At 35.8% G+C, this 11101-nt stretch overlaps 1 protein-coding gene across 1 annotated transcript; it reads right to left on the bottom strand.

Annotated features, from left to right (window-relative positions):
- Positions 1-5765: 5765 nt before the first annotated feature.
- On the bottom strand, positions 5766-9542 carry dpm3 (dolichyl-phosphate mannosyltransferase subunit 3, regulatory). The gene is made up of 2 exons (XM_057354369.1): positions 9472-9542; positions 5766-8900 (listed from the first exon to the last, which is right to left on the bottom strand). The coding sequence occupies exon 2, from the start codon at positions 8845-8847 to the stop codon at positions 8569-8571; it is 279 nt and encodes a 92-aa protein (XP_057210352.1). The 5' UTR covers positions 8848-8900; positions 9472-9542; the 3' UTR covers positions 5766-8568.
- Between the last annotated feature and the right edge of the window lie 1559 nt (positions 9543-11101).

Below are 11101 nucleotides of genomic sequence, written 5' to 3' on the forward strand. Positions count from 1 at the left end.
TCCGCTTGTTGCCGACCTTGTTTTTTCTCATCAATTTTAAGGGCGTACACACCTTTATTCCATGCAAGGGCACCTGCGATGTATGTAGACAGAAATGGCTCATTCTAAGATCATAAAAACATAATGCTTTATCATGTAAGGCCTTTACACACCTCTGAAGACATAGTTATGTATTATATTGCATTTTTGTCAATGGATCCACCCAAAAATGACACACTGGTCTTTTAATGTACATACTCCTTTCCCATTTTTGTAGATAATTCAGCCTGAAAGGGATAGTTCACCCAAAATTATGCCATCATTTGTTCACCCCCAAGTCATTTAAAATCTGCATGATTTTTGTTGTGTGTGGAACACAACATAAGATATTTTGAGAAATGTCTCAGTCGTTTATACAATGAAAGTCAATAGAGGCCAATGTAGTTTTATTACCAATGTTCTTCAGAATATCTTCTTTTGAGTTCTGCAGAAGAAAGAAAGTCATACATTTAAATTAGGATATTTATGGTTAAAAGTGATCGTAACTATTGACCAATCAGCATCAAGCACCAAAATGATGTAATTTATCCTCTATATAAAATCTAATTTAGAACATTGAGCTGAGTGAACGCTGTGTTTTGTCTCCTAAAGTTTATGTTACACTACAGACAGGAAGAACAAAACAATGGTCGGAGGTCAGAGCATCAGTTTGACCGTGTGTGTGTGTGCGTGTTTATGGAGGATAACACAGGTGTGACTCTTCCCTTTGTACTCTATCTACACTTGGAGCTTCGCCAGTCGGCTCAGTAAACAAACACACACTTCTTCTATCATTGTTTACCATTTTAGAACTTCTCACTTAACCTCACTTTCTCTCGCCAGCCTCCTTTTCTTTCCTCATCGCTTCCAAAACCTTTCTTTCAGACGCTCACACATCTTTTGTATTTACCTCTCAGTTTCTTCATCTCAGTTTCTCTCTTTTAATGTCATTCAGCCTCAGTTTACCATCCCTGGAGCTCTTTTTTTTCCTCCCTTCGTTTCGTACGGACCATTGTTGCTCTCTTCCTCCTGCTCATCTCCAGAGGCCTTTATTCTTCTTTTTATGGCTGTGACCGTAAAAAGCAACTGTCAGGCGGCTGGCCGGCTCTGCGGCTCACACCCCGGCCGTGTGTTTTCAGAACTTTGACCCCCCTGACTGTAAATCAGCCTCTCTCTTAACCATCTGACCTCATGTGAAGAGTTTAAAGAGTTTGAAGGGAATAAGTGGCTCTTCACTGAAGGACTTTTGCTCGAAATGCTCATTATTGTTGCAGAGAAAGCACAAAGAAGGAGTGACAACACAAAACAACAGGAGCCGGCATAAAAAATTGTGTCTGGGGACAAAGAAATCAGCTGGATGTGGTAAAAGAACATCTGTTGAGGCAGCAATACCAAATAAGTGTGAAAAAGCGCATAAACTGAATAAAATGATTTTAAAGGAGTTAATATGAGAAGTCAGAATAGATTTACAGTTTTCAGACCTTAGCTGGAATATTAATGTAATGCATCTACAAACTTTTTCTGATTTATTTTTCTAAATAGATTATAGAACATGAAATTAGAAGTTTTTAAGGAAAATAAAAGCTAATATCCATAAACAAAAAAGGTCTATAAGCAGATATGACAACACAATCTCATGGGAATTCATAATTATTTTACGAGGTGACTAATACATACAAATTTGTACAATCTACTTGGTACACTTTACTACGATTTGCTTTGGCGCCAGTGATGTTAGGTTTAGGGGTGTGGTTAGGGGAGGGGCTTCAGTATTGCTCTTTTCTAATAATCATACATTTTTGTACGATTCACATCGTACAAATTCATATGAATTAGCCACCTTATACAATTGTTTCGAATTCCTGTGAGATCAGGTTGGATACGATGTATTATACTGTATGTCAAATTAACCTGAATTTCATAGGCCTACAGTTTGAATGACATATCAGCAGTGTTGGGTAAGTTACTCTGAAAAAGTAATTAATTACTAGTTACTATTTACATATTCAATAGTGTAATTAGATTACTGTACAAATTACTCTCTCCAAAAAGTATTGAATTACTTATTACTAATTACTTTCTATATCCTATATCAACCTTAATAAATTAAGTGATTCAAAGATAGACACAAAACGACTCTTAATTCACTCAAATAAATAATATAAAACTACATGAAGTACTCTTATTAACTGACCAAAGTTTTACAAATGTGAGAATTATACAGTAAAGCAGGGATTTTAAAGTTAGACTTTGAATTTTGATGTCAATTCCACTATTGCACACAAATAAATTACACACAGTATTTAGTTTAATTACATCATAAGTAACTGTAATTAAATACAGAATAAATAAGAGTAATCCCTTACTTTACTTTTTCAAGGGAAAAGTAATGAAATTACAGTGACTAATTACTTAGTAACTAGTTACACCCAACACTGCATATCAGACAGCCCAAAATCGAAGTATTGGAGCTTTAAAATTCTTAAAGTTATGTTTAAGAATTATGGAAGTAAATGTTGCCAGAATTTTGAAAGCTCAGTCATCTATGCCAAAAATGTTTTTAATATAATTTGATTGTATTTTGGGCAAGGCATTGCAATGGAATAAATGGTAAAACACTGTTTTGGAAGTAGAACATAAGACTAGTGTGATAAAATCTCTTACTAACCCTGTCAGTGGTAAAGTTAATAACATTTTGAAAAGTGAGGGCACTTCTAAGTCAGTAGCTGAACTAACTTCTGAGAGAAATGTTGGCCCACACTTATCTGCTTCATATTTCTACTGAAAATGTTACTTTGGCATTTTTGTGTTTGCAAGATGTATGAGGTTGGTGCTGAACATCTGTTTCAGTGATGATAAATATGTAAAGCTTTCGTCCTTGAGATAGAAATAAACATTGAGAGAGTGTCTGCTTATAAACACTACACACACAAAGAAAAATCTTTCATCAAATCTTTCATTCTTGTGCAGTTTTTGTGACTTTGTGTATTTCTGTTTTTTCAGCATTCTGAGAGACAACGGCCAGCCATTCATGATACAACACTTCATTTATTTTTCGCTTGTATTGCATTTTCAAGGACTTTTACAAAAAAAGCCTGAAAGGTTTTAAACGTGTTTTACCTGCTGTGTGACCTCTAAGACTGAACGGGCCAAAACCACCATTTTAAGATGGGATACAGACATTTAAAACTATGTGAGGCTAATGTTACATGAGATTAACATTTAATACTTCTCACAACAACAAAAACATTGGTGCCTCTAATGCTCTTGTTTTAGAAAGTCTTGAGATACTAAAATGTACTTTAGAGTGAAAAGCGCCACAATACAATCACAACAGGAAATGGATGAACTTAACAGGAAGTGCAAGATAAATCGACAAAGACTGTCCATAGTCGCTTCAGTCGTTGATCATCAAGGATCATATTTGCTGTATAAGAGTTTAGATGTTCAGTCCGTGGTGGAGGAAGCAGGTTGGAGAACAGCATACTTGTCTGGACGCAGCATGGAGGTCATGTGGAGAGAAATATGACACAAGCCTTCCTCAGACGGCATATGTCTCACGCTGTTATCCAACATGGATGGGGGTTGGACAGATTCTTCAAAGAGAACAGAATGATGACATCAGTGTGGAGCAGTGAAACACTTCAGCAAGTAAGCAAAACTACATATTAATGTTAATATTTAGAAATAAGATGCTTGTAAGTCTGATAGAAATGCTAAACAGGTTAGTCAACGTGTACTCTCAACTCTGGTTAGTTTATGAACATGTCTCACGTTTTCCAATAGGAGAGGATTGCTGTTATTTTTTAAGCAGTTGGACATACGATTTGCACAAGAACAAGGATCAGTTTACCAGTTTGCAAATAAATCTTGTCCAAAACAAATGAATATGCATTTAAATGTGCAATCTGCCATCTGAGAGCAAGTTCAAATGATTATAGGTTCAAACTAACCCAATAACTTATGCAAATGGAATTCTGTTATTTTAGTTTCTCAGTGACCCACAACTGAATGTCAAGCTAGATTTCACAATCTAAAAATGCTTCTTTTGGACTACGTTTGGCCTTAAGAGAAGTTCATTGAAACTTGGAGAGAACATGAACATGCCGTTCCAGGAAACATCATTTTAAAACAAAGGGAGTAAAGTTACGATTAATATTCTCCTCTTGGATGAACATCCAAAAAAGAATTTCTGCCTTTGTAAAATATGAACGCAATCAGTGTTTGAGTGTTTTGATTTCTTGGGTCATTATTCCGATTCGTTGGGGATGGGGATTGATAGCAAGCATATATATTGATACAGTAACATTTTCCATTTTTGACTTTTTCCTTTTTGAATAGGTTATCCTATTTCAAGAACGCAGAGCCAAACCCAGAGAAACAAAATACTAGTCCAATAATATCAGAAGTTTGCATACAGCAACACCATAATTATTATCAAGCGATTCAAGAAACAAAGACTGTCAATATCGTCTCAGAATGAGTTAGGATTGGGCAAAAACTCTTGTCCAGAAAATCAAAATGTGAGTGAATCTCAAGTTCCACTCGTTGTAAATTTCAGAATAAATTAAGCATGACATTACTTTTAAAGCAGGCAGCGAACTGTTATGTTCAGTTTGGTCTCAGACATCTGTTTAACCGTTCATTCTGCACGAATCTAACAATTTTGCTGGCATGAGAAAACACGACAAAGGTTTTCATTGAGATATGAAAGAGCATTTACAGAATTGATCTCCCAGAGAACAAACATTGGTATACTTCAAGTTTATTTTATTAAGCAACGTTAAGGCATATTTTAAGTACTACATACTTTATGTCGTAAGTAGTATTGTATATTTGTAAGTGTACTATTTTAGTACTATTTGAGACTAAATTGGCCCACTTTTACGACTGCTTTTTCTGAGAAACACTTTAGTTTAAAGTTAAGAAGTACTTTTTAGTTTAAAGGAACAGTTCACCCAAAAATGAACATTCTGTCATGAATTACTCACCCCAAGTTGTTCCAAACCTGTATAAATTTCTTTGTTTGGTTGAACACAAAGAAAGACATTTACAAAAATGTTAGCAACGGACATTTCCAGGACATCATTGACTACCGTATTAGAAAAAAATACTGTATTTTGTTGTTCTGTTGAACACAAAGTGAGATCTTTTGAAGAATTTTGGAAAACAAACAGTTCTGGGTCAGGTAGTCAATGATGCCCCATAAATCTCAGTTGCTAACATTCTTCCAAATATCTTTCTTTGTGTTTAACAGAACAAACAAATTTATACAGGTTAGGAACAAATTGAGGTTGCGTAATTCATGACAGAATTTTCATTTTTGGGTGAACTGTCCCTTTAAATGAAGTATACTAATAGCACACTTAAATCAACTTTTTTTCTGTAAAGGGGCATAAATGGGTGGCATTTATTTTCTTTTTTCAATAAAGGGATATTTGGGTGGGTAGTAACGTCTGGGTCACACAGAAAGAAGGTTGGGATTAATAGAATTCGTTTCCCATGGTCTCAGGTTCTTTGACATACAAAACCGTATAAGGTACAGTACATACAGTACTCTCTATTGAACATCAACACACCTTGCCACCACATGTTACCAAACACAGCGGGTTAATTAGCTTAAAGAATAAACTTTACAAACGTACCTTCACAGGAGGCAATGTTTTCAGGCATTACTTTTCACTTCTGCTCTGTTTTTAACATTTGTATTTATTTGAACAAGGCTCTAGGCCGGCAGAGAGAATGTTTGGCAGCTGCTACTTTCATTTTGTTCACATTTTGGCAGTACATTGCTTTTACACTTTTAGACATTTATGGAATATATCGTTTTACTTACTGTCATTTTAACGCATGTGCACGGTTTTCTGTTTGCATTATAATAAAATTTGAAATACACAGAGGACAAAATAGTCATTGTTGGAAAAAAGGTTGCCCTGAAAAAGAATTTGGACATAAAAATTCATTTCATTCTGGTCCTGATGTCATTTTTAATATTGCCTGTATGAAGTCAGTTCACATCAGGTTGACACAGGTGCCCTAGAAGAGTAATCACAGGTGTCATTTATCACACTTACCGCAGACATCTTGTGAGTTTGACAAGCACAAATCCCCCCCAAATATTTTTCATTTTAGTGAAATAGATTGAATCCATTTATCATTTCAAACCAAACAATCCTGAAATATTTGTCTTTAAAATAAATGCCACATGGTTTCTAACGTTGTAATCTGATGTAATGACATCCATACATTCGTGTGACTTCCAGTGTCCAACGCTTTTTGAGGCCACTGTAGGTTTGATTTATTGTCATATTCCATCGAAATGAAGCACATGCAGTTCATTCACCCAACAATAACAGAGCAGGCGACGCATTACATTGCATAACAGACAAATGTGAAGTTTGGAGCATGAAGATCTCTTGACATATGACCTGTTTTACATTTCATAAATGTGATGGCCACCCTAAAGGCAGCAGTGAAACAGGTCAACTAGGACAAGTGTGCCTATCTATGTCGTCCTGTTTAAAACAAACTGGTTAAATAGTGGAGACTTCCAGATGTAATTAATACAGGATACACAATATACCAACGTTTTGTCATTTTATAACTGATAGAGGCATTTATGTAGGACGATCGACCATCGAACCCACCATTAAAACAAACTAGTCCCGAAAGACAGACAGACTATATACACTTTCTACTGTTTTAATGATACTGTATAGTTCACCCAAAAATGAAAATTCTGTCATCATTTACTCAACCTCTTGTCAATTCAATCCTGCATGACTTTCTTTCTTCTGCAGAACACAATAGAAGATATTTTGAAGAATGTTGGTAACCAAACAACGGCGGTACCCATTGACAATGGACACAAAAAAAAAGTGTATCGCCCATTTAAAAAAACATTGCATTCGATATTAAATAAATGCAAACTGTTCTGAAAAATGTCATGTTTAACCAACAATTAAAGTGTTTTAGTAAGCTAACATTAATTATCGTGTGGTTTCAATTGAGTAAAATGCTGAGGCTGCTTTCTCATGTGTTAACAGCTTGCGGGAGGCTATGGGGGGGTGACATCACAGCACTTTGAACAGTAGCCAATCAGCACTGGGGTGGAGCTTCTTTATATGAGAAAAGTGTAGGACGTTCCTTTTTTTAAAAGATCTTTATAGGCCTGTCAACAGGGGGTAAAAGGGACCTGAAACACTCCAAGCCTCCAGAAGCCTACTTAAAGCCTGGAGAGAATGAATAAGCTTTGCTTTCCAAAAACATCAGATTAATTTTGAACTATATTGAGCGCCCATGTGCACTTAGTGGGTTTAGGATTAGTGTTTTAAGAGCCAACACATGGGCGTGGATCATATTTCAGAATTATAACTCAATTTCCGTGGCAAAAAAATTCGGCAAAACCAACAGTAGTTTTCATTCACACGCTGTTGGGAAAAACCCCAATGCTAGATCTAATGTAAAACAGGGAGAGCATCAAGTAAACACACGACTGAGGACCAAAAAAGTGTTATGGTCTGCATTTTGTATCAATGACAAGCGTTCTGTACACAAAGTCTCAAATGTGTTGTGTGAAATGCAAAATAAAATTGTCTTTATAAACAGAACTTAAAGGGATAGTTCACCCAAAAGTGAAAATTCTGTCATTTACTCACAGGTTTGAAATGACGAGGGTATGACTTTCTTTCTTCCGCAGAACACAAGAGAAGATATTTTGAAGAATGCGGTTAACCGGGACTCATTCACTTGCATTGGTTTTGTGTCCATACAATAGAAGTGAATATGTGCCGGCTCTGTTTGGTTACTAACTTTCTCCAAAATATCTTATTTTGTGTTCTGCAGAAAAAAGAAAGTCCTACGGGTTTGAAATGACAAGGGGGTAAGTAAATGACAGAATTTTCATTTTGGGGTGAACTATCCCTTTAAAGATTTACATCAACAACTATGTTCAGATAATATATGCAATTTAACACTATTTTAATATTCAAAATTCTGTCTGTAAATATATTTAGACAAACATTCTCAAGTGCAATTCTTAGTAGTGGATTTGTTTCGAAGTCTGAGGGGACATTTGACTGCTAAAAAAAACTGGGTCAAAAAATACACGTTCATTCCCCAGCCAAAGCAAATACACACATTCTGGTGGTTGTACAGAAATAGCACTGTCCTCCGTTGACAATACGTACATCTCTCTGTAACATTGTAAATGAACTTTGCGCTGGAAATAGATCATTCACAGGTGTGGAGCAGATTTCACAGCTTTGGGAATTTACATTGCAAACATTCAACCATCTTTTACATCATGTTGGAATAACATGAACTCAGTTGGACAGCTTAAAGGATTATTTTGCACATGAAACTGGACAACTGCAGCTTCAGAGGGTGTATTACAGACCGGGTTTCAAAAGAATTAATAGGCACGACCCAATCAGGTAAAAATGGTAACATCAGACTTCGTTTGCACTTGTATATGAAGATGATACGAAAAACATGTCTAAATGTCCATGTAAGTTCATATAAGAAACACAGTGCATGTATGCGAACACTTCACATTTTCAGTCCTTTCTTTTTCAAGTCGTCTTTGGCTTGTTTTATCTGTGCCTGCAGCTCCTGGGCTGCGTCCTCACAGTCATTAAATGTGGCTACACGGTAACCCACAGTCGCCAGTGAATAACACCCGAACACCACCAGCAGATAGATGGGCATCGGCCAGGCCACTTCTTTATACCGTGGAGGTAGCTGTAAATCAAGGAGGTCAAAGGTAACAAGTCCCCATGCGATGCCAATCAACGACACTCCAAAGACCCACTCCAGAAGCTTGGTCATGGTGCAGAGGATTATGGGACAGAGGAGGGTAAAATAAAAATGACAGAATCCACCTGTGAGAACAAAAGTAAAATAAAGGCTCCAGTAATTTAGTTTTTGACTGGGTACTGGATGATACTGACTAATGACGAACTAATCGTTTGCATCTTAATGAAAATATACAATAATAATGAACAAATTAAATAGTTGAATATATGCACTAATAACTCACTTAAGATGTCACACAGACAACTGCAATAATTTTCTCATGACGTGATATGCCAGGAGCTTATAAAATGACCGGTATATAACTCTTTAAATTGTTGTCCAGCTGAAATGCTATCATATTTAAGGACAAGTGATCTGTAGCTGTATTTGGTCTTCACACAGATGTATACTGTACAGATCGAAGTACAAATATACTGTAACACAACTAAGTTACTTCCAAACATATAATTCAATACAAAAAATAAAATAAAATGCAGTTTAATATTCGAATGAATCCCTACTTGCATATCCGGTAGCAATAAGGCTAAAGCCTTAAAACAAAGAAATCCTTCATCACAAGACAACAAATTCTGTAACTTAATGACACCGAACAACCCGATAAAATGTTCTTTTTACTAGGTACAATGCAAATCTTACCTGCTGCACAGAGAGCCAGCTCACCGCTTTCGACCAGACAGCGCACTTTGATGACGCCGCGATGTCGAAAGGTATGATGGGACATGTAGTGCGCTACTGTGATCCCGTTTCTGCCCTTTGTTATTTTGAACCGCGCTACTTTCTATAAGCACAATATGCTGTAATTGTTATATATAACTTGTAAATATACACCTTAACCTGTATTAAATAGCCTTATTAATAGCATTACCATCGTGTACATTGGATGTTGGCCTACTTATTGTATGTTCCTTTTAATCTAAAAACGTTGCACAGATAAACAATATAGCTCTAAAGTAATAATTTCATTCAGTGTGTAAATTACGAGTGAATTTATTGCGTTGATAATAATGAAAACTTGCACGTGACTATTTGCCATACGTTTACATTTACATAAGTCATACAGTTGTTGTGATCTATTTAACCCGCGTTTTCTGCCCTTGACTGCACTGTCATTTGGTCAGGAAATGAACTCCTGCTTTGTATCGATCTGAAAGCTGTTTGGTGTAACTTTCACTCGTGTTGGCACAGCTCAGTGTCTTGTGGATGCCGCGGGTGATATCCGCCCATTCAGAAGCGCCCTGATGGGCCTCCGAGTCCATGACCCGTCACACCATCTCACCAGCCAAGACGCACACACATCACTGACACACAGAGAAACGAATCATCACCCTCTCAGCAAATGCGAAGTTATTTTTAGTGATGTTTACTCTTGTCAGTGGGTGTCGCTTAACAGTGCGAGTCGTTGTAAAGAAATAATGTAATGTAGTATTTGAGCTGAGGGCACCTTTCATAGTTACAGCGGCTGTATTTACTGTCTTTACTGACAGTAAAGTCTATACTGTACATCATATATAAGCATGCAAAGAAAGGACTTGTTTTTATTCCTTATAAAATATAGGCTATATGCAGTGTTGGGTGTAACTAAGTTACTAAGTAATTAATTACTGTAATTTAATTACTTTTCCCTTGAAAAAGTAAAGTAAGGGATTACTCTTTTTTTCTGTAATTTAATTACAGTTACTTCTGATGTATTTAAACTAAATACGTTGTGTAATATATGTGTGTGTAATAGTGGAATTGACATCAAAATTCAGAATCTAACTTTAAAATCTGTGCTTTAATGTATAATTCTCACATTTGTAATACTTTGGTCAGTTAATAATACTACTTTATGTAGTTTAATATTATTTATTTGAATGAATTAAAAGAGCCTTTTCATGCCTATCCTTGAATCACTTAACTAATCAAGGTTGATGTAGGATATAGAAAGTAATTAGTAATAAGTAACTAAATACTTTTTGGAGAGAGTAATTTGTACAGTAATCTAATTACACTACTGAATATGTAATTAGTAACTAGTAATCAATTACTTTTTGAGAGTAACTTACCCAACACTGGCTATATGTTTCTTCAAGGAAGCAACGATACAAAAATATTTAGATGTCTTATTAAGAAATAGCTAATTTTATTGAAACAGCCCTTACGAAAATTAACCATGTTTTTTTGGTGGTACAAGTGTAGTAACCATGGTTTTTTTGGTGCATTGATTACTTAGGGCAAAACCATGGTTTTACTACAGTAACCATCGTTTACTATGGTTCTACAAAAA

The sequence above is a fragment of the Triplophysa rosa genome, linkage group LG16 (assembly GCF_024868665.1).
Source record: "Triplophysa rosa linkage group LG16, Trosa_1v2, whole genome shotgun sequence".
In the NCBI taxonomy this organism is placed as follows: Eukaryota; Metazoa; Chordata; class Actinopteri; order Cypriniformes; family Nemacheilidae; genus Triplophysa; species Triplophysa rosa.

Bases quoted from the DNA above. Each gene is read 5' to 3' on its own strand.
- dpm3 (XM_057354369.1), bottom strand. From the start codon at position 8,847: ATGACCAAGCTTCTGGAGTGGGTCTTTGGAGTGTCGTTGATTGGCATC.